Here is a 24,553-nt window from a genome sequence, read left to right as displayed (position 1 = left end):
ATTGCAATTTCTATGGTACTCAAAGTTCCTATTCTGTGAAATGTGCGGAGTTTGAGGTGAACTTCTGAACTGGTACACATTAGTAAAGCAAAGATGCTTCACACACTGCTCCTGTGGGTGAGCTCTCTCCTCTTCATACCAGGTCCTTGGCTCCATCTTCTTTGCTTTGCTCTTTCTACAAGTGGGCAACACATATGCCAGGGCCTTAGCCCCGTCATCATCTTCCAGACCCAAGTCTAATGGTTTCATGTACTCATCGGATGATGGTATCCAGTCGTCCTCAAGCAAGTGATCTATACTTGCATGTGCTCTGCTTGTTGGGCCTTTTCTATATTCTTTTGCACATCTTGCGAAACCTCCCCTTCTACTTCCTCTTCCTCCAATTCCTCCTCCTGTTGCTCCTCTTCATCCTCTTCTTCCCCTTCTGGCTCGTACAGTCCCTCCTCCTCCTCTATCTCGTACATTTCCACAACATCTGTGTCCTCCTCAAAATGTAGTAGTGGATCATCCCTCTATATTTTCATATCCTCAAGCCTAGCAAGGATATCACCATATTCTATCAAATTAACATCCTCATTGTCCTCTTCATTGTCCATAACTGCAGCTTTCCTTTACAATGAATTGCCCTTCTCTTTTTGTTTCTTATTCTTCCTAAACATTTCAATCTCCTTTCTCCTAGTCTCCACCATATATTTTTCTATTTTCTCTTGATCCTATAATTGTTTGCTACATGATCTTCTTCCACTTAAAAATGAAAATCTTGTTCTACACCACCTAAAGCAGGTTGCAGGCTCACAATGTTTATGCTCTGATGTGTTTGAAACTATATTGACATTGGCTCTTGTTCTGCTGTTGCATATGGATTTTCTACTACTACATCTACATGTTGTGCATTTAACAAGACTCCTTCATCATCTATCTGATACAGTTTGGGCTCTCTAATTTCTTCTTGAGGGACCTGCTGCTCAACAACATTGGCACTGCTGCTTATATCTTCAGGTTTGGGAGAATTAACCCTAACAACTGCCGCATTCAATATCTTCTACTGCTGCATGACTAAGTGGTATAGAATTTCCTCCAGCTTGTCATAATCATCTATTTCATCCATTCCTTCAATCCCTAGGCTAGGATCCCTGACATAATACATGTAAACTCTCAAACCATATCTTTCAGTCTCTATCAGTGCTACTAGGTTGTAAAATGCGATGTTTGACAATGTCATAGTTCTCTCAAGATTGTCTCTATCATGAAAATGCATTCTCAATTCCCAAAACTCACCATCCAGACTGCCAATAATGAAAACAACATAATAGTGCTTAATTAAAACTATGTAAAACAAATGAAACAGGGCATAGCAGTGTGATACAAAGCTTTGCTTAATTAAAAAGTTGGACAACAAAAAATAGAGCAATGCAACATAAATGATTAAGTATAACTAACCCCTAGCATTCAACATCACCTAATTTGACAAACAGTACACTAACCCTAGGGTTCAACAACACCTAGTTTGACAAACAGTACAACTAACCTTAGCATTCAACAACACCTAATTTGACAAACAGTACACTAATCATAGAGTTCAACAACACCTAATTTGAACTAAATGACACGCAAACAGTATACAAATTGAACAATTAGCACATCATAGCATTAAACAACACCTAATTTCTCTACTGCAATAGTAACAGTAACCCTAGCCCTAACCCTAGTCAAAGCAGTAGAGAGGGGAGAGGGGGAAGGGGGAAGAAATCTCGCTATACTCCGCCGAAGGATGATGTGAGGTGGTGGCTTCCCGTCGGATTGGCCTTCACCGCCACGGCAAACGCTCTCGCCGCCGTGTATTCGACCGAATACTGCAACAACGCTATCTTTGTCGGCTTGCTAGGTTCGAGCTCCCGCAAAGCTTGCCTGGCTTAGGATCCACATCGCCTGCATCACCGCTGGGCTGGCCGCCGCCGCCACCTGGTTTTGCCAAATTCGCCATCTCTAGACTAAGGCCAACTCCAACGCGTGACCCCAAATAAATGTTCGTTTCTTCCCCTTTTTCGTCCGTTTAGGGGTGGTAATGGGGTCGTGTCCACCCGGATTTCTGGATGCGGTGGCCGTGCGCCCAACGTGCAGCCGCATTTTGGCCGCATCTCGCCCACATACATTTTTTTGCAACACATATCTTTTATTTTCATCATTGATTTTTGATACATTGGAGCACATCACCAAATCTTGACTAGAATAGCAAGACCAAACAAAACAAGAACCACAAGAAGACATTTTAGAAGATATCCAACTTCCATAAATGCTCCCGTAAATTGGATTAGTGCCTTCTCGATGCATTCATTGTTGATCTGCGGAGGCTCGATCTTGCATGCTTCTTTCTTCTTCGAGTATAAAGAAGTAGGCGTTACTTCTTCTTCGCACCTAGTCTCATCTCTAGCCTCCATTCTAGCAACAAGTGCATGAATATCTATTAATCTGGGCTCTGTCAATAGATCGATGTATTCTTCTTCCCTATACCAAAAGTTGCATCCATCCTACACAATACATATATGAGTCTAAGCAAAACGAGCCGAATCCGAAAGCACAATCGAAGCTAAACTAGCACATACCCCATCATTTGTGCACTTGACTAACACCCATCCGGGATGTTCTGGCGTTGTAGACATGCGGCGCAAGACCTTCCATGGACAGTCGTTGCACTTTATGAGCGGCAACGTCGCGCCGACGAGCCTTTGGGTCAGCTTTGAGCCCGGACGACGGTCGTTCGTGTATTTGCCGGTGAACCGGCCACGGGTTCGATCCGAATGGCTAGAGACGGAGTAAGTACCTGCATGCGGCCTGGGGGCCTTGTCGGGGCTTTGCGGCTCGGTACTCGGCCAGTCCATGGCAGGGCGTGGCCTCCGGCAACCGAGGTGAGCTCAAATCACCCCGATTCGCTCCAAATCCTGCCGCTGGATGCGCTGAAATCAGGCGGCTGGGGGTGGACAACTCCGGGCGTCGAGTCAATAGGGGCTGCGGAAGGGGAGGGGCCTGGGTTTCGCGGCCGTGCTGGACAGCGGACGACCGAGAAAAATGGCGGCGGTGGCGGCTAGGACGGAGCGAGGGTGGGTGGGGTGCGGTTGGAGAGGGGGGAAGTAGAAAAAAGGGCGCATGTGTCCTCGATGGACGGGCTAGGGGCACGCGCCACGCGCCGTCCGTGCGTGTCTGTTCGGCTGCAAACGTGACCCAACTTTGGGCCAGGAATGGGTCAAAAGCGGACGAAAAACGGACGACAGTCCATTTGCTCCCGCGCGTTAGGCGGCCTGTTCTGTCCGTTTGCCCCAAACGGACGCGCCGGACCATTTGGGGTCGCTCGTTGGAGTTGGCCTAAGAGAGGGAAGAAAGCGAGGGGAAAATGCTGATGCAGCGGGAGGGAAAATGTACTTGGTCTGGACGACGTCGTCGAACACCTTCTAACGGCGGGCGGGACGGCTCGTATAGCCACGTAGGCAGAAAACGGGCTCCATCTGTCATAAACACTTAACAGGGCCAAATTCGCCGATCAGCGGTTTTGGCACAAAAATTACACAAGACGAGGAGCCATTTCTTTTTGGCGATTCTCCCGGAATCGCCCCCCTTCCCAGCTTCTCCCAGAATCGTTACTTTATTTTTTTTATAATTCTATCTAGTTAAGGTCTAATTAATTAGGATTGTAAAAAATACATGAAGTGGTGATTCTATAAGAAGCTGAGGAGGGGGGACAGGCCAAAAGAACTGGCCCGAGGTGTTTCCTGCTAACCACTTCAATGTGGGACAGGCCGCTCGCGCCCCTCTCCTCGTACAGCTCCGGGATCTCCACGCCGACGAGGCCGACGCTGACGATTTGCTCCCTGCGGGCCTCACGGTAGCGCTCGTGGCCTCGCCAGTCGTCTGTCGCCGTCGCGCACGCCCGCATCCCCTCCGTCCCTCCTCTTACCCCGTCGCGCGCACACGAGCCGCGCCGCCTCCAAGGGGGTCGTCCGCCTGCCCGTTGGCCCTGTCGTCTACCCCGCGTTCCCGTGCGTGGAGCCGGTGCTCTCGCTTCCACACCCCTCGCTGCCCTCCTCACCCTCGCCGTCAGGTCTCAACCCCCGGCCGAATCAAAGGCGGCCCACTCAAGATTTGACAAGTGGACGCAGAGATAGCAGGGGAGCCAATGCCTTGTTTAGTTGATACACGATCCAAGATAAGCCTTGGAGTTGGAGGTAGGAGAAACAAATGGTTGGAGAAGGATCTTCATCCCACTGTCTGATGAGCTCCTCCATCATTTTTTGCAAAAACATTTATGTTTTTTCTTGAATTTAAGCGAGTGCGTGTTAGTTATCTTGCAGAAAACTGGGTAAAAGGGAGAACCAGAATTGTTGTGCCTGTGCGTGTGTGTTTGTATGCTCGAGTTGGTTGTTTCCTTCTGTTAACATCTGTATCACTCACTGCCGTGTATTATGTGCTGCAGATGAATTGGTTACTTCAGTGCCAGATAAAAAGGACTCACTCTGCCAACAAGATGATCAGTCACAGGGTGGTGATACGCCGACATCTTCAGGGCCGGATCTACCTGAGGTATGGCATAAAACATTGATAATGGAAAATTGGTTGACCTGTGCTGTCCGCATAAAATCGTGAACATATCTTCTAGTATTATCTTCTTTGTTGCTTTGACAGTGAAATTAACCTCTCAGTTGCTTATTACTGAGGTGATTTACGTGGTCTGGCTTGTACTCTTGCAAATCAGCCTATGAGGCTTTCTTTTTGGTACTATCAGATTACCTGGGCTCATTTGCGCTGTAAGCTATTCATTTGGCTTGCCATCAATAATCGATGTTGGATGGCGGACGGCCTGGCCAAAAGGAGGTTGCTACAACCGGCTGCTTTCCCCTTGTGTGAGAACATATCAGGTGCACCGAGCCAACTCATGCACCGAATGCACCCATGCTATATGAGCCATTGGATAAAAAACTTAAGGATACGATCAGGCTGGTAGTTGGATTGTTGGAACATTGCAGAATATTCCTATTTATCAAAATCAACCCACACTACACATCTCCCTTTCCTATAAATAAATCTACGCGTTTAATTTGTTTACTTCAAACAAAAAGGTGCCATATAGTTTAAACTAAATGTCCGATTTCTGATCCGTTTTGACAGCCATCTTTGTTTTGACGAGATCTTCGAATCAAGATCAATATTGAGTATAATTTTTTTACTTTTTGAAATTTTTAACTCAACTTGACTGCAACATATACATGTTTTGCATCTTTCTCACAAGTTCCGAGTCAAGCTTCAAAAAACCAGCAACTACTAATTTTTGGATACATATTGAACATCAACCTTATTTCGAATATCTTGTCAAGACAAAAATGATAGTCAAAACGGATCTTAAATCGATCGTTCGGTTCAAAATATATGAACCATTTTATGTTTGGGCCAGAAAAATAAACACACAGATTTTTTGATGGGAAGTGTGTGCTGTGGAGTGCGGGTTAGTTTGTAGAAAGTGCAAGGTTGTCTCTGCAAAAGAGGTATAGTCCTTCTTTTGACCAAAATCTGGCCCATTATTTTTTCATCTAAGGGTCCTAAATTCACCGGTGCATTGGGTGCATAAATTGGCTCGGTGCACCTGATATGTTCTCCCCCTTGTGTGACCGAGTTGAGGAGTCAACTCAGCACATCCTTGTGCGGTGTGCCTTTGCCCTGCAGGTCTGGTCTTGTATTTTGCAAAGACTAGGCCTAATTGCTGTTGCTCCACAACCCACCACTGGCTGGTTCTCAAGCTGGTGGTGCCAAGTTCTCAATCAAGTTCCCAAAGAATTCCGAAAAGGGCTTAACTGCCTCATTATCTTGGTAGCGTGGGACATATGGAAGCATCGGAACAATTGCGTTTGCAGTGACGCTAGGCAAAATGTTTTCATGGGTTGCTGACAGTTGCTAGTGAATGCACCCTCTAGTGTTCAGCCAGACATTTGGCACTTCGGCAGCTTTTATGTGGGCCGCTTACCTTGGACAATTAGGCTCGTCCTTTGTCTTAGTTTGGTAGTTTTGTTTCCTGTGGTGTGAGTTCTTAGCTTGTTCCTTAGAGGTGTGTTTGGGTTGAGGAAGTTTCTATCTTCAGCCTTCTACATATTTCTTTCTTAATGAAGTGTTACACAGCCCTCCTGCGTGTTTGAGAGAAATATATTTATGATTGCTTTGCATGTCAACGTTATTTCTGTCTTTTTGCTACTGGGTTTATTTGTTCCAAGCTATCGCACAAAGCACCATTCCTTGACTGGGTTCCTTAATTTTTTGTAAAAAAAATGTTTGCCTTTACAATCCCAGTGATCAACTATTTTTCCATGCCTGTGCAGGATATCTGGTGCCTTGTACATTCCCTAATGCCATTGTGTGATTCTGCCCACTCTGCCTGTGTCTCTCGCACATTTCTACGTTCTTGGAGATGCCACCCCAAGCTTATCTTCACTGAGGAAACACTAGGCTTGAAACAGACGGAAGCAAGGGATTTCACTAGCAGAGTTAATCAAATTCTGAAAAATCACTCAGACACCGGTGTGAAGATACTTGAGTTTGTATTTGATGATTGTAACAATGTCAACACATGTCATTTAAATAGTTGGCTCCAGAAAGCTGTCACGCCAGGGATTGAAAAAATCACCCTTTTTCTGCCTTGGCGATATAGGGAAGAGTACAACTTCCCGTGCTCAATTTTACTTGATGGGCGTGGAAACTCAATTTGTTATCTTGACCTCACCAATTGTGCCTTCCATCCCATGGTTGGATTTGATTGCTTGAGAAGCCTGACAAAGCTGCGTCTCTATGGAGTTTGTATCACGGGGGATGAGTTGGGGCATCTTATTTCCAATTGTTTTGCTTTGGAGGAGTTGCAAGTCTGGTGTTGCATGGAGCTAATCTGCTTGACGATACCATTCTGGCTGCAGCGGCTTAGTTGTTTGACTCTGTCAGAGTGCAATATGCTGCGAGTGATAGAGAGCACAGCTCCAAACCTCACCACTTTAGACTTCTTTGGTGAACCAGTACAACTCGTGCTTAGAGAATCATCAAAGGTCAAACACTTGAAGGTGGGGTATTCATATAAGCCCAATGCTGTAAGTTATGCTATCACTAAGCTACCTTCTATTGCGCCACATCTTCAGACTCCTGCTATATACTCGTCTTCTGAGGTATACTCTGAAGCTTCAATTATTATATTCCAGTGTTTATGAATTGTAAGAAGGAATGTGATTAATTCGAGATATCTTTGTGCAGACGGTTAATACCCCAATGGTAGCTGATAAATTCCTTGACATAAAGCACTTGAATATTCACCTTGGTGAGGATGATGATGATGCTGTTACCCCGACCTATGATTATTTATCCTTGGCTTCGTTTCTGGATGCTTGTCCTGTCCTGGAGAGTTTCACCTTAAGTGTGAGTTTACTGTTCACGCTTCAAATGTGTCTAAGTATCTGCTGCGGAGACATTTAATTTGATTGGCAATAATATTTGATGCTATGCAGGTAGATCAGAGTGATATGCAGCATGAGTCGGTTTTTGGAGATCCCTCCTTATTTTTGAGGCAGATTCTTCAACACGAGCATGAGAGGCTCAAGAAGGTGCAGATCATTGGCTTTTGCTCTGCAAAGAGCATGGTGGAGCTAACATGTGATATTCTCAAGAATGCAACATCACTTGAGAGCCTCACACTGGACTGTATATTTGGTGCCGGTACGGGGGCGATTAGTGATTCTGTTAGGTGTGGTCCCTCAAAATCCGGTAAATGCTGGATCAGAAGCCGAGCTATGATCTTGGAAGCACATAAAGCAGTTGGTGCCATCAAAAGATACATCCTGGAGAGAGTTCCCCCTGCAGTCAAGTTAAATGTTGGGGGGCCCTGTAGCCGGTGCCAAGCTATGAATGTGATGCTACCGTAATTATCCAATGTTTAGATTTGCAATGTTGTAGATGTCATTGTCATTGTTTAGTGTTATAGCTAGTATATGCAACGCCGAATGTGTTGTCAGAATTTTTCTATGCTATGCACCTTATTGGCGTCTTTTAACACTGCAAGTTGATTGTTACTCCACCTTGATTAGAGCTAAGGCTAGCTATGCAAATACATTTTGGTCTGTTTGGTTCCAAAGTATTCTTAAGTATTCCAAGAATACCAAAGTATCTTGAAAAACTATATGATACATAATAAGTGTCGTAATTTGGGACTAAGGTTGAACTAACCTGAATTGAAAATTGCCACACTTATTTGGATCAGAGGGAGTACCTGTTTGGAAGCAATGATAACACCAGTTTTTCGAAGTATTGTTGAAACGATGATGGTGTGTATGGCAATAATAAAAGTACATAGCACTGTACTTGGTCACCGTCCTCTTCTTTTCCCTCTCTGTTTGTTGCCGGATTGACTAGTCAAGGTGAATAAATTTAGCGCTGAAATCACCAAACTCAGTGTTGATGTGTAATCAAGAGACATTCGAGAGAGACAACAAAATGAATCAACTGTGTATTCTTTATTGATGATTGAAGCTTATATACAATGGAACGGTTGCCTCCAAGGGAGGCGACGGTTCGCTGGAGGCGTCTCTCCAGGCTGTAACCGACATGACGGTTGCTAGTATTGCGGAACCGCACGAGTGGAAAAGAGCGGGGATTATCCCCTAATAACGGCATGGGTTATTATTCTTAACACTCCTCCTAATTACCGCTTGACTGCATAAGGATCCATCATCTTTGGTTAAGTCTCCTTCAAAAACCATGTGGGAAAAATGTGAGGAGTAGTACAGGCTATGCTGATAAAACTCCTTCAAACCCAGTGGGAAAATAAGGAGAAAATGATCCAACATATAATGATTATTGCCTCCGTTAACTCAATATGAAGTATATTCATAGAATTTAGAGGACAATAAATATGTCGTATATACTTTCCTAAAAAACCCGGTGGGGAAAACAGAAAGTATGACATATGATCTTGTGTTGATATTACCTCATTAAAAACCTTGATGAGAACCTATGAAGTAAACTCGTAAAGGAAAAAAGAGTATAATATGATGCATTGAACATGAGTAATTCAGGAAGATACTCCCCCTGATTCTTGCATATCTCAAAGTCATCGAATACCAATTCCAGAAACATTTTCTGCATGTTGAAGTTGGTAGAGGCTTTGAGAACAAACGTATAAGTTTGTTGTATGATTTGACTTGCAAGATGAGCAATGTAGTGATATTGCTTGTTACGTAAACTGTTTACATCCGGGCAACACAAATAACATTATCTTTGAGATAATGGTTGGTGGATGTAGCCACGAGGTCTGTTTTGAAGACTATTCATGATAGGGCTACCACACCTAGTAGGAACACTAAGCTTCTCTATGATCTGACATAGCGGAGATCTGATCAATGTATCCAATGCTATTGGTGTTCAGATTTCTATGGAACTTTGAAAAACCAGGACAAGATGTTTGATGCCTTTGGAGATATCGATAGATATTCTTGAGTCCCAACCAATTGTGTTTGGTGGATCCAATGGCATTATGGAACACCGAGTCCCAATATCTCATTTCCATCATCTCTTGGTCTAAATAAATCTTTCTCTACGTCTAGAGAATGAACTACCATGAGAGTTATGGATGGATAAGATTTGTCCACAATGAATTTCTCCAATATATTTTGGATATAGACAACGTAGTATACCATAATGTATGAATGAAGGTGCTCAAGTTGTAGTAACGAGCGGTATTTTGGTTTACCCAAATCCTTCATTTTAAACTCCGTCATTTTAGATGATTACATGTGTCGTCATTGCAGACACACAAACATGGATAACCATCATTGTAGGAGTAATCCTTATGTATAAGGAACTCACTACGTCGGTTGTACCAAATGTACTGACAATAATAATAAGTCATATGGTGACTTATTGATTTTACACAATGTATGTTGCATTTTATACTTCGATTCAGAATTGAGGTTCTGCCGGGAACCATCTATATCTGAATCTAATGATCTACATGGGTATGTAATCACTACGTCTATCAACTGCAGAGATAGATGATTTTGAACTGCCAATTATATAAGTTATCTGAATGAGATCCCACCTCTGGAGAATAGTTGGGTATCTGCGTGAACCCTTGTGCTACAATACTTGCTCTTTGTTTCACCACCTCATTGTTCTCAATTCTGTTTCCAGAAGAAAACTGGTGTAGGTATTGCTTATGAACACCTTCCCATTATTGAGCAAGATCATTTCTACCTAGATTATACCCTTTGCTTGAGTTCAGCCCGAGTGTTGTTCACACTTTGCCATGGCCATGGTCTTTGGATCTGAATCATTTGAAAGGTTTTTGCAATCTAGTTGAGAAATGTATGTCGATAATTGTAGACTTCCGGTTATATGATTCTCCAGAATCTATATATAAATATATAGTTGATGGAAATATAGTTACCCATAGTCACTGCTCGCGATTTCCCAATGCGATTGAGTCGGGTATTCCGATGTCCCGGTCATTGTGTGCACTATGATCTGAGTTGGTGGAGGTTTCCCGTCCACTGGGTGTATACTACCCATTTGGTGTCTGTCAACGTGAAGTTGACTTGCATTTACTGATTCACAGGCCTTGATATCCTTACTTGGAGAAGCCGGATCCTGATGTACTTCTGCCATACATATCCCCCTGTTGCTTTGAACGGGGAGTGGAGTGGATTTTGTTGGTACCTCCACTCTTTCAGGCATACTTTTACAGGATTGTAGAATTGTGTGACACCTTTATAGTCAGTAAATGAATCTGGCAGGTTATTTGCAATGTGTTGCAAATCTTCTGAACGCATAGTTTAGATCTTTGAGTACATGGATTTGAGGCAGAAATGTGTTGAACATTTCACTAATTTCCTGGCATTCTTTATGGTACTTGAAATCTACCCTTAATGCCTGGAAATGTTCCTCATTGAATCAGCATACTGGCCTTGAATAACTCCCCATGTGTCGGGGGGATGAACCCTGATGACCCATAAGTATAGGGGATCTATCGTAGTCCTTTCAATAAGTAAGAGTGTCGAACCCAACGAGGAGTAGAAGGAAATGATAAGCGGTTCAGTAAGGTATTCTCTGTAAGCACTGAAATTATAGGTGACAAATAGTTTTGTGATAAGATAATTTGTAACGAGAAACAAGTAACAAAAGTAAATAAAGTGCAGCAAGGTGGCCCAATCCTTTTTGTATCAAAGGACAAGCCTGGACAAATTCTTATATAGAGAAAAGCGCTCCCGAGGACACATGGAATTATCGTCAAGCTAGTTTTCATCACTTTCATATGATTCGCGTTCGGTACTTTCATAATTTGGTATGTGGGTGGACCGGTACTTGGGTACTGCCCTTACTTGGACAAGCATCCCACTTATGATTAACCTCTATTGCAAGCATCCGCAACTACAACAAAAGTATTAAAGTAAATCTAACCATAGCATGAAACATATGGATCCAAATCAGCCCCTTACGAAGCAACGCATAAACTAGGGTTTAAGCTTCTGTCACTCTAGCAACCCATCATCTACTTATTACTTCCCAATGCCTTTCTCTAGGCCTAAATAATGGTGTAGTGTCATGTAGTCGACGTTCATATAATACCACTAGAGGAGAGACAACATACATCTCATCAAAATATCGAACGAATACCAAATTCACATGACTACCAATAGCAAGACTTCCCCCATGTCCTCAGGAACAAACGTAACTACTCACAAAGCATATTCATGTTCATAATCAAAGGAGTATTAATATGCATATAGGATCTGAACATATGATCTTTCACCAAATAAACCAACTAGCATCAACTACAAGAAGTAATCAACACTACTAGCAACCTACAGGTACCAATCCCGGACTTAGAGACAAGAATTGGATACAAGAGATGAACTAGGGTTTGAGAGGAGATGGTGCTGGTGAAGATGTTGATGGAGATTGACCCCCTCCCGATGAGAGGATTGTTGGTGATGACGATGGCGATGATTTCCCCCTCCCAAAGGGAAGTTTCCCCGGCAGAACAGCTCCGCCGGAGCACTAGATTGATTCCGCCAAGGTTCCGCCTCGTGGCGGCGGAGTCTCATCCCGAAAGCTGGTTTATGATTTTTTTTTTCCTCATTGAAAGACTCCATATAGCAGAAGATGGGCATCGGAGGGCCACCAGGGGGCGCACCCAGGGGGTGGGGGCGCCCCCACCCTCGTGGGCAGGGTGTGGCCCCCCTCCGGAACTTCTTGCGCTCAGTATTTTTTATATATTCTGAAAATGACTTCCGTGAAGTTTCAGGACTTTTGAAGCTGTGCAGAATAGGTCTCTAATATTTGCTCCTTTTTCCAGCCCAGAATCCCAGCTGCCGGCATTCTCCCTCTTTATGTAAACCTTGTAAAATAAGAGAGAATAGGCATACGTATTGTGACATAATGTGTAATAACAGCCCATAATGCAATAAATATCGATATAAAAGCATGATGCAAAATGGACGTATCAACTCCCCCAAGCTTAGACCTCGCTTGTCCTTAAGCGAAAGCCGAAATCAAAAAATATGTCCACATGTTTAAAGATAAAGGTGTCAATCTTTTCCTAATAATAAAGCACGGATTGAGTTCCTTTGCTTTTCGAAAATGGGGGCTGCTACAAATAAGCCGGATGATTTCTTAGAGAAATCATTCGCCTATTTAGCCGTTCGATCGGTGCACTGGTGGCCGTTGAATTACAGCGACGCCACGGTAGCAGTGAGTCAACGCAGCCCCATTGCAGACTTGCAGTCCCAGCGCAGCTCCAACGCAGCACCACAAATTGATTCCGGTGAGCTCCATTGCGGCCCCAGCAGAGCTCCGACGCAGCACCGACGCGCCGGCGAAGCTCCATTGCAACTCCGGCCAAACTCCAATGCAGCCCCGGCGGAGCTCCAACGCAGCTCTGACGGCTCCGGCGAAGCTGCATTGCAACCCTGCCTGAGCTCCACCGCAGCGCTGACGGCTCCGGCAAAACTCTATTGCAACTCCGGCGAAGCTCCACTACAGCCCGCGCGTGTTCCAAGGCAGCGCCGACGGCTCCGGCGAAGCTCCATTGCAACTCCGGCGGAGCTCCATTGCAGCCCGGCATGGTCCAAGGCAGCGCCGACGGCTCCAGTGAAGCTCCATTGCAACTCCGGTCGAGCTCCATTGCAGCCCTGCCGGAGCTCCACCGCAGCGCCGACGGCTCCGGCGAAGCTCCATTGCAGCCCGGCCTGGTCCAAGGCAGCCGATGGCTCCGGCTCCACGGGTCACATGTCGCTTGCTACACTGCAGCTCCTCGCCGATTCGCGTTGCAGCGTCACTGGTCGACGGCGAGATCGTGGGGTCGTAGCGCTGCTGTGGTTGGACTGGTCGCGTCTAGAAAAAAGAGAAGAAGCAGGTGGAGCGGTGATGGCAGCTGGTGGTGCCTGCAGCAGCAGGTTGGGTTGGCTCATGCAGCGGTAGCTGCCGCGACGACGGGCCAGTGACCGGTGGCGGCTTGCTTATCCTGCGTCCGGAGAAAGAGATAGGGATTTGCTTCTGCAGAGATAGGAGATGAGGGAGCCGAGGGACACGCGGAGAGGATAAGGTTGTGAGGTCCATGCCACGCGGGACACTCGTCGCTGTTATCAGCCGGATGAAAATAAACGATTTCCTTCGAAAATAGAACCCACATTCCTTTCTTTAGTGAATCTGGGAAAACGCTTCGGTTTAAAAAAAAGACCCTTTTTGCATAAAGATCCCTGTGCTTTTTAGTATTTCACCTGCAGTCCATGGATAAGTGAAACGATTCATCCACGCCGTCTTATTTTCCACCCGCGCCGCACAAGGATGGATAAGGCGAAGGGGGCGAAAGATGCTGACGCGTGGGGGGAGAGAGTGGGAGGAGTGCGCGTACACGGGAGGCGGGAGGCGGGGCCAGGGAGGAGGAAGACAGCCGCGACGGCGACCAGTGCCGCGCCGCCGGCGGCGAGGAGAGCTCCGGGTTCACCGGATCGAGCGTCGCCGAGGAGGGGGACACTCCACGGCGGCGGTGCTTGGGGCTCCGACGAGCGGCGACAGGAGGCGACAGGAGAAGCTCCGCGGCGACCTGAAGGCCATCAGCCATGGCCGTTGTGGTTTCGCGTGCGCCCGCGAGCGGCTGCACGCTGGGGGAGGCGGAGCTTGACGCAGCGCGCGAACCTAGCCTTGGTGCGAGTGCGACGGCGACGCGGCTGCTGTCCTCCCGTCCAACCCGCAGCACGTCGAGCCTCACCGGAGTTCCTCCATGACGCCGGTAGGAAGCCCCTATCCCGCAGTCTCTCTCTGCTTCCTTCCCATGTTCCCTCTCTGAATCTCTCTCTCCTTCCTTTCTTCAGTAAGCAGCTGCCACTGCCCTCCATGGAGCCCCGACGCCTCCGCCATGAACCCATCCATCCCTCCTGTGCGCGCTTCCCTGCAACTCCAGACGCCCGCCCGCAGCTCTCTGCATCGAGCAGCAGCAGTTCGGGCAGAGGACGACGCCTCTGCCTCGACCGCTCGCCCCCTCTGCTTCGCGCTGGACTGCCAAGCCCCTCCCGTCCTCATCCCCGTGCAGCTGCACGCTCTCGCCTGCCCCCACGGTGAGCTCCGCCTCCTGCGTGTGGTCGCCGCCTCCCTCAACCTCCACCACCTGCTGCAAGTTGGTGCCCAGGGCGTCGCAAGCTGCCAGCGGCGGCAGAGTTGCTGCTCCCGTGTCGTGATTGGACTCCGTGTTCTTCTCCAACAGCAAATACGTGTTCTTCTCCAACACCAATCAATGGATTTCCCGAGCCGGATTTGAGTTGCCTACTATAAGAAGGAAGGGTCCTCGGACCAGAAGCTCCATCACATCAAATCAAATCCCGTCGAAATTGCAATCTTCGTCGAAACATCCATGTCGCCGCCGAGTTCGCCGGAGGAAGAAGCGCAGAGTTCGCCGGAGGAACAAGCGTTGGACGTGTGTGGCGGCGTGCTCGGAGAGCGGGGAGGGGCGCTGTGGTGGTGGAGATGGCCGACGCCGTAGACAAGCGCTGGGAGCTTCTGAAGCCATGGCCGAGCGAAGGGGAGAGCCGCCATGCTAGACGAGAACAACAACCGTGGTAGATGATGTTCAGGGAGATATTACAAACTGCTAGATGTTGCTACTGTATTGACTATAAGCTGCTGGATTTCTTGCTCCCAAGTATACTTGCTTATCTGTGCTATAATGGAAAATAGCCTAACCGTTGGACCTTCAGTTTATTATATTTTCTTCTTTGTTCTTGGTAGACATGCGCAAGTCAATGGCTGATCACTTCTTTATATGCGATCCTGAGCTGATGTGAAGGTCCTATGTTTTCTTGATTGGCAGGCAGGTGAGCAAGAGGAGGACCATAGGTCAGGGAGTGTTTGGTTTCAGGGAGATCGTTGGGGAGGAGTTCATGACCATGTTCCTGTCAGTTTTTAGCCGTATGGTTCAGAGACTGGTAATTACTTTGTCAAACACACATATTCTTTCTTGATACGCATTTTCATTTTTGGTTATCTGTGAGAATGTTTAGTATACAGAGAAGTTGTTCCATGGATCAGCTAAACAAAAAATAACTTTTCATTTGTGATAGTTTGCGATATGCAGAGATAGGTCTATCAAAGTTTGTAATGGCTCATGGCCAAACATATGAAACTGTTCTTGATACTATTTTATCCTTTTCTTAATATCATCATCATCATATATATATGTGTGTGTATATATATATATATACACACAAATTAGAAACTTTCTAACATCTGCATATTTCAGGTTTAGGAGGATGTAGAGAGAACGATGTTCAAACAATTAAGTGCAGCGTCAACAGACGTGTTCCTAAATTTTGATGACTATTAGAAAGAGAGAGGATATGGTGACCGAAAGTCTATGTGTTTGTGCCGTGTACGTGTCGGGCAGTGGTAGATTAAAGATATTTTGTAATTGGACTTGGCAAGGGATAGAGACTAGCATGAATTTTTTTTTTGAGCAGCGAAATGGCGCAACCCTTCGTGATTTTTGAAGTTTGAACAGAGTTATGAACTATTCGCCGCCTAATCCCTAGATTCTTGGAGTATCAAGATGGTGTGGCCATCAGGGTTCCCATCACCATGCATGCCATGCTTGAGCTCCTCAAGAACGCCACCAAGCTGGTAAGTTTCTCATATCTTCCGTCCTTTATTTAGCCTTTGCAAATCTACATTCAGTTTATTGCATCAGAAGAACACTAACCCAATCTAGCATCATACAGTAATCGTCATTGTTATGGATACAAGAAAGTACAAATATTTTCTTAGGCAGTATCTGAGCGTTATTGTCTTGTGATTGTGGCCAAGCATAAACTGACATAATGACATCTTTCAGCAAAAGTCGGTAGTGCTTCAAGCCTGAAAGTTGATACTTTAAATTTAACAACGGATTCGTGTTGTAGTGCTTCAAGTCTGATTGCTCCTTGTTTGATTCAAGGCTTAGTTCCTGTTAAAATAGTATACCTGGTCCAGTTACATATAATTCGTGTTTTGCATTATATTAAATACTCAAAAAAGGGCATGCTTGGTTGAGTAACCCCAGGTAAAAGGTGGCTGCTACAAAAACTGTGGCAAACAAAATGACCACGAGCTTGGCAAATAAGTTCTGTTTCTCCCGATTTAATTCAAGTTTGAAATATTCACAGATGCTACACTTCAGGCCGTAAATGAACAAAAAAGCTAGGACTGATCTTTTAGTCAGTTTTGTGTCAATGAGTAAATCAGTGCTCGTCCTCTGAGATTGAGCATCTATTTTATTTCCCATAGGCGTGTAATGGATGATGGCTGATGCAACGGTGGAGGAGGCGTATTGATGTCAGTTTGAAGCAAATCAGGAGAACGCCACCATCGGTGAGGTTGCCAGGTGAAGGAAGCAGCGGACTGGTGGCAAGGCTTTTCTACTCACCGCCGTTTGAGTTCATCATCTGTCGCTACTGTACCCACTCAGTCGTATCCATGTTTGATATTCTCCAGCCCATTCAATAATCCACGGTAAGTGGTTAGGAGCTACATGGTTTCCACTTTTGCCATGTTTTATATACCGAACTAATATTTTTTTACATGAAACTAGATTCCGATCTTCTGGTCTTGCCTACTGTTTACTTATTCAAATTGTTTCAGTTTTCCGTTCGTGTGCATTAGTCATATTATAAGTTGTTGCACGCTGCCGCAAGCTGCCCGGAGCCACGCAACGTCTGTCCTAAAGGCACGACATCGCTAATAATTCTGGCTCCACTTCCTCTAGGAAGCATAGTCATTGAAACCCATAATATGAGAGACAGTTTAGTTGCCCGATGGTAGGATGCTGCTATGGCGGAATAAAAGGAAGATTGTGATTACAAGTACATTTTGGATAATAGCAGGAAGGAGCTGCTGGAACTAACTAATCTAGAAAGTAATTTCTTGATCTATTTACTCACATACACAAGTAGTTGTTGAGGTAAAGCAATATGCTTTTTGGGCCCAAGTAGCATTTACATTAATAGTGATTTTTGTGAGAAGAAAAATATTATAGGCTGATTCCTATTGTTACAGTACCAACTTATCTTAGAAACAAAGAAGCACCAAGCTGGACTGCTGGCCGAGGAGATGCATATGTGGGCACTTTCTGCTGGCCAAGTTCAGAAGCAAATTAACTGCTTGTATTTGCATAAGCAACAGAGAGAAAATGTTAGAGAACTTAGCAAAAAAATGGTACTCGAGGCTTAGAATGTCTTGCACTTTCTGCTGTAACACATCCACTGTTTAGTGTGTTTTAAAGCAGCTTTATCCTATTTTCGCTTGAACAGAAAGGAGAAAGAAATGTCTAAGAAACTGAAGGTATTGCTGCAGCTGATAGGTCGCCTACTCCTTTGGATACCATTCATATCGTACTTAACTCAGTGAGCAAATTGAGGACTACGGTTATCTTCCATGTCTATGTGAAATAAATGCGATAGTTTCATAACACCAAATGGTCCAAAGTGCATCCAATACATGGTCAAGAGCACCACTGACGTTCACGAAACCGATAATATTACAGGTCAGTGTAGATATGAGTTTTCTAATTTTGTCAAATGCAGCTATGTTATACTAACAACCCGTGTTTGCATGTCCTAATTTATGTCTGCAAAAGCTGTATCTTTTGTTGAGCTATATTATAATATTATGTGTATGTACGCGCATGTTGCACAGAGATGCTATTTGGCATGCATGAATTCTAATTTTAATTTAAAGTTAGGCATGCTTAATCTCACACACCACAAAATTTCCTTACTGTGTACTACATCTTTTATCTCCAATTTGGATAATCTAAGCGATAACTCTTTAGTCTGATTTAATTATCTTCAAAAGTTTGCTAGAGGCTATAGATGACCTTCTGGTTTTTCTTCAATAATTTTTTATAGTGCAATTGTATGAACTGGTTTCCCCATCAGGGCTGTATTTTCTTTTCTTTGATAGATTCTAGAGTCATGTACTTCCGTTTCATGTGCCCATGTTTGCCATTATATGTGCCTTTCTTGTTGAGCTCTATTTGGATGAACTTTTGTTATGGGATGTGGCTTCATGGGCATGAACGGACATTTTGATCTAACCTTGTTTGAGATGTTCTTTTATGCTTGCCTCAGGCACTCAGCTTTGTGTGGTTAGTGATGACAATCGACAGTGTCTCTGTTAAAAATTATTCATAATTACTAGGAGCATTCCATAATTTGTATCGGGCTGTTTATTTATTTATTGAGGAAAGGCTTGTATCAGGCTGTCCTGGTGGCTATCTGGCGCGCGCGCGTTGCAGCGCTCGTTTTCGGACAGGCTCGATTTGGAAAGTGGTTTAAATACGTGATTAGTTAGGGGCGGATTAATTAGGCGCGGCCCCCTCTGAAAATCAGGGGGGGCGATTAGTGTTGATTTCAGATGGGGCCGACTCCTCATGCCTTCCCAGCCTTCATACAAAGGCCTCACGTGGTGGGCCCTTATGGAAATTCTGGTCGGCTGATGACTTGTCTTGGATTGGCTTCGCTCGTTGGAGCGGTCGAGCGCTAAGGAGTCTTCTCGGTCCTGGTGTGGCTACCTAGGAAGCACAAACAGGGTTGGTCGTCACCAAAGATGAAAACATTGTCGAGCCTTACTTTTTGCAAGTTGCCTCACTTCTACTACTTTTAGAGGAAAGATAGCAATTTCAGTCATGTTGCACGAACACTTGTAGATCGCGGTGCATCAAGATCATAATTGCTACACTCAAAGGTTACATCGACCTTATTTCTGACATTTGCAAAAAATGTATTAAAAATGCTGCATAATGGCACATGGAGCAATTTATACTTAATATTTCGTCTGGTGCAACGCACGGGCATTTGTACTAGTAAAAATAAAATACGGACATGAGGGCATCATGGTCATTCTTAGAACAACAACTTATATAATTCTTGTCATATGATCTCTTATGCTAGAGGAACAATTCAATCACAATTTTAAGTATGAATCATAAACTTCATTGAGAACTAACAAACTATAATCTCAGTCATTGGAGCAATTGCAATTTATCATAACATAGGAAAGAGTCAATATAAGAGCTTTTCAGCAAGTCTACATACTCAACTATCATATAGTCTTTCACAATTGCTAATACTCACGCAATACTTATGGGTATGGAGTTTTAATCGGACACGGAGAAAGATAATGGCTTATAGTTTTACCTCCAAACGTTTTACCTTAAGGGTAATGTCAACAATAATAGTTTATGAAAACTCACATCCAATTAGCCATATATATACCAGGATCTTTCCAACATGTTGTGCTTGCCAAAAGATAAAATGTAAAAAGGAAGGGTGAGGAACACCAAGACTTTTATGTAAGGTAGGAGATAAATGTAAAAGATAGGCCCTTCGCGGAGAGAAGCAGAGGTTGTCATGCGCTTTTATGGTTGGATGTACAAAATCTTAATGCGAAAGAACGTCACTTTATATTTCCACTTGTGATATGGACCTTTATTATGCAGTCCGTCGCTTTTACTTCTTCCATATCACACGATCGTATAAAGCTTGTTTTCTCCCACACTAATAAGTCATACATATCTAGAGAGCATTTTTTTTATTGCTTGCACCGATGACAACTTACTTGGAGGATCTTACTCAATCCATAGGTAGGTATGGTGGACTCTCATGGCAAAACTGGTTTAAGGGTGTTTGGAAACACAAGTAGTATCTCTACTTGTGCAAAGAATTTGGCTAGCATGAGGGGGGAAGACAAGCTCAATCATGTTGGATGATCCATGGCAATATAATTTTCAGATGTAAGAAAACATAACCCATTACACTGTCTTCCTTGTCCAACGTTAACTCTTTAGCATGTCATATTTTAATGAGTGCTCACAATCATAAAATATGTCCAAGATAGTATATTTATATGTGAAGACCTCTCTTTCTTTATTACTTTCTATTAATTGCAACGATGACCAAAACTATGTTTGTCAACTCTCAATAACTTCTATTCATCACACTTTTTATATGTGAGCTCATTACTCTCCATAAGATCTATATGATCTCTTTTATTTCCTTTTTATTCATGCCAGGCTAGTTAATAGACAATCTCATATTCATTAGATCAGTCTCGTGGTAGACATATGTACTCTGTACTACATCGACATGAATATAATTAAAAGCAGGACATAGGGTTTTACCTCCATCAAGAGATCCTGAACCTGGTTAAAATCCCATGTCCATATTACCATCGCTTCAAGACGCCTAGCTTAGGACCCCTACTACAAGATCCGCCAATTTTGACATCGACATTGGTGCTTTCATTGAGAGTTTGCTAGGCGATCGTTGCGGTTCGATGGATCTTCAACAAATGCCAAATCAGGTGTTGTAGTTTCAGTTTATTTCGTTGTACGTAGATCAATTCTTTTGCCAAAAGAAAAATCTCTGTTGTTCATTGCCATTTTTTCTGCAGATTCGATTCGGCTCCGCGCGCATAGGCCATCAAGGCAAGAAACATGCGTAGCTATACGAGCGCCAGATGCCAACGTGTGCTAGAAGCAGCGGCGGCAGGAGGCCTGGCGGCCGAACACATCATTGGGGAACACATGCCCTAGGGTACCTGATCAGGGCCAGGTTCGTACGCTGGCTGGACAGCAATTCATGGGACCTGCCAAAAATCCGAACTATGGTAATCCAGCGAGGAGACCCTGCCTATGCTGAACAGTGTGCGGGCCGACAAGAATTCAGATTTGCTGGAAAATGATCCGATCCTAGTTTTATTTTCTTTATTATTTAATCATGAGACTGTCTATGCTTTTGGCTAACCATCTGTCCCCTATGCATGTCCCACGTGCAAGTGCCAGGACTGCCATTGTCCACGTAATAGAGGCAGCATATGTTTTTGTTTGCATTGCCACAGCACTCACGTGAAGACAAGGACCTCCGAACACACTTGCAATTAAAGCATACAGTGCCCTTTGCACTGCCGCAGCAGGCGCAAGACGCGCAAATCACAAGAGACTATCCAAATGATAGCACGGTTGCTTTAATCAGTACAAGCAATTAGTTTTTTTCCTTCCAATAAAATTGTTCGCGCAGATAAGTACTGCCGAAGACCTTTGTACTGGCAAAAGGTATAATTTTGCGCGCAGGTTATTGGCGCTGGCAGTTCACAATCAGATTTTCGCTCTAGCCGATGACCTCTGACCCGCGTCGACGTCCCCGCACTCTCGATCTTACTTCGGCGCGGGGGTCGTATTTGTTTTATTATTATTATTATTATTATTATTATTATTATTATTATTATTATTATTTGGTTGCATTATTTTGTGTGTGCAGGCAATCTATTTAGATTGGGCCGCGCTAACACCTCGGCAAGGTGATATCGTCATCCTGCCGACGTTGACCAAGTCGCCGTGTCGCGTCGACGCATGTCCCTGTGTCAACGTTTCCACATTGCGGCTCCGCCGGGCTGACCTTGTCACCCAGGCCATATCTCTTTCATTATTTACTTCACTTATATTAATTAAATAGAAGAATTTGTTTATATACATTATTATTTGTCATTACTTTTTGGTTTGCACTATTTTATCTGTGCAGCCAATCGACTTAGACTGAGCCGCGTTATCGCCTCCGTCAACCAAATTGTGTTATCGCCTTGGCGCGCTGCCCTATGTTGGCAACCCCGCGTCGTCGCTTCGTCAACCTACTCAGCCGGAGACTCCGGTGTCACTCGCCGATCTGCTCCATCACCGCGACTGGACTGGGGGCTTCATCTTTTCGGAGTGCCGAACTCTCTGCTCGGCCACCTCGGGACCAGCCTGGGAGCTGGAACCTTGTCCCGCATCAAGCTCAGACCACATCATCAATACTGAACACATTAACCACCTAAGTTGCCTTCATGCTCAAAGTTTTAAATTTTTAACTTGTGTTCGGTTCGACCAAGCATTATACTTTTTTGGCAAAAAGTTGTTTGTGAAAAAATTCCTTGTCATAACCCTGTTTGGGACACACAAATTCAAATACCCCATTTACTTGGGGGCTTCCTTTATGAAACTTTTCCTCTTGCATATGATTATACTTGTACGGCTCCGTTCCTTGTTCATGTATTACGCCACAATATGCACCATGTTGACTTAAGCGATTTGCAAGCTGGGTTGCCTCGCTCCTGTGTTTACCCCTATGTTCCCGATTGTTCGGCTAGGGAGTAAAGGAAGCACCTCTGCGATTGTCACAATCGGGTCATCCGAGCCGGACCTCAGACTGGGTGAAGCCGAAAGTTAGCGCTCTTATTTTCAATTATGGTCGGCACACAACGGAACTCATGAGTACAAAAAATCTATTGCACAAGCCTCATAGTAACAATGAGCATCGAAGAAAGGTATCGGTGGGGGTACTATTTTCTTCGAAGATGCTTCTTACACTTTGTCAGTAATATAGCATAAGTTCCCTGAGCGTGCTTTGTCTGTTACAGCCATATGACCTGATTGCCTGGTTATTGGAAACACCGTTGATATTCTCGACAGGTGGAGTACATAACACTTTTCGGTCCTTGACCGAAGAGGGAGAAGCCGACGGTCGGTTAAGATGCGTTTAAAGTTCGGTGAACACAGATATGATACAAGTACTTCCGTACATACGATCATTATACATAAAAATTCTTTTACCCAAGTCACTTGGGGGCTCTTAAAATTTATATGAGCCGTTTATAATAAATAATTTCTTCCTAGTCGTTGCAAAGTCTTTTTCTATCACTTCTTTTTCGACGCGAGTGTGTGGTCAATAGTCGGGTAGCCTGATTTCTCTCTCAAGCCGCTCGGGTTTTAGTTTGCTAAATTGGCCTAACGAGAAGTACCCCGCCTTAGGGATAGGAGGTTGTAGCCGTAGGCTAACCCGCTTGAAGTCTTGAGATAGGATGTGTCATATTAAAGCACGACATAAGCACTTTTTTTCTTTTCTAAGACCAATTTTCGGATTGACACCGAACACTTGATCTTGTTCGGACGTCTAGTTTTTATTGACATTTTTTGGTTTTCCAAGCTTATGGCACTTTTAAACTATTTGTGTGTTTCCCGCATAAGTCACGCAGTGCAACGCCGGACACCTTTAGAGATTCGGCAAAAACATTCTCGGATATTACTATATATGCATTGGTTTCGAATTATGTCTTCGGTCAATAGTTGGGTTGCCCGGCTCTTGTGCTTGACCGCCTACGTTCCGCTTTGTTCGGCCAGGTGTGCAAAAGGAGAACCACTATGATTGTGCTTCCAGCTAGCATGGTTAAGCACCTCAGTGGAGAAAGCCGAAAACTGACTGTCACAATAAGCGTAAACTGGTCAGTGATCCGATGACTGTGTTAAATGACGGGCCGTTCATAACAGTGGCCGAGGTGTTTACGGCTTGACCTCGGCTGTCGCCGAACACTAACTGGGGGCTTGTAGCTAGCTTCCCCAATTTAAAACTCCTCTGACTAAGTGAAAGTTATAAAGCTCGCATATCTGATTGACTCGTTTCCGCTAACTCAACCGCCTTCGGGCACCGAGATGTCGGCTAAGGGTTGTCTTGTTATTGCGGAAACACCCTGCGTAGTATCTACAAAGGGGTAGAAGCCGACGATGGGCCACTTTCAACTGATAAACGGTCGCAATGGAGTCCAAATAAACATATCATCAGCATTTACATTTTACTTTGGATATCGATCCTTAATTCGGCCACCCGTGCCCACATTAAGGCTCGGGGCTACTGGGCCTCGTGCCTATTATTTACAAACATTAAAGGGGTACATCGATCCCCTGATCTGGTGTTCCCACCCGACCAGTGTCTCGGGGGCTACTGCATTGACAATCCAATGCTGAAAATTTAAAGTGCAATATAGTTTTCGAGGAGATTATTATCCTCAGGTTGGTTGACCGCACCCAACCTGAGTCTCGAGGACTTTGCACACCGTGTTTCTATTCCTAAGTATGCTGCCGAGCTGGGAATTGATCCTCAGGCTGATTTTATGAATCGACCTGAGTCTCAGGGGCTACTAGGGTTAGCGG

The 24,553-nt window shown here is 44.6% G+C and overlaps 2 protein-coding genes across 8 annotated transcripts; both read left to right on the top strand.

The window, feature by feature from the left end:
* The first annotated feature begins 3,730 nt into the window (after nt 1-3,730).
* LOC125545291 (uncharacterized) lies at nt 3,731-8,098 on the top strand. Its single transcript, XM_048709188.2, has 5 exons — nt 3,731-4,217; nt 4,466-4,572; nt 6,357-7,187; nt 7,273-7,434; nt 7,524-8,098. The coding sequence occupies exons 1-5, from the start codon at nt 4,169-4,171 to the stop codon at nt 7,935-7,937; spliced, it is 1,563 nt and encodes a 520-aa protein (XP_048565145.2). The 5' UTR covers nt 3,731-4,168; the 3' UTR covers nt 7,938-8,098.
* A 5,744-nt stretch (nt 8,099-13,842) lies between these two features.
* On the top strand, nt 13,843-21,739 carry LOC125545290 (uncharacterized). 7 transcript variants are annotated; one of them, XR_015598625.1, is made up of 6 exons: nt 13,843-14,299; nt 14,382-15,488; nt 15,803-16,179; nt 16,822-18,076; nt 20,177-20,326; nt 20,986-21,727. XR_015598625.1 is itself a non-coding variant. In XM_087513489.1 (5 exons), the coding sequence occupies exons 2-4, from the start codon at nt 14,404-14,406 to the stop codon at nt 15,806-15,808; spliced, it is 342 nt and encodes a 113-aa protein (XP_087369615.1). In that variant the 5' UTR covers nt 13,852-14,299; nt 14,382-14,403; the 3' UTR covers nt 15,809-16,179; nt 16,822-19,334. The 7 variants fall into 7 exon arrangements, 1 of the variants encoding a protein (XP_087369615.1); XR_015598624.1 differs by having other exon boundaries at nt 20,177-21,739; XR_015598626.1 differs by lacking the exons at nt 20,177-20,326; nt 20,986-21,727 and adding an exon at nt 18,793-19,334.
* The last annotated feature ends 2,814 nt before the right edge of the window (nt 21,740-24,553 follow it).

The sequence above is a fragment of the Triticum urartu genome, chromosome 3A (assembly GCF_056163025.1).
Source record: "Triticum urartu cultivar PI428250 chromosome 3A, HENAU_Tu73, whole genome shotgun sequence".
Lineage (NCBI taxonomy): Eukaryota > Viridiplantae > Streptophyta > Magnoliopsida > Poales > Poaceae > Triticum > Triticum urartu.
This window is presented reverse-complemented; position numbering and strand designations above follow the sequence as displayed.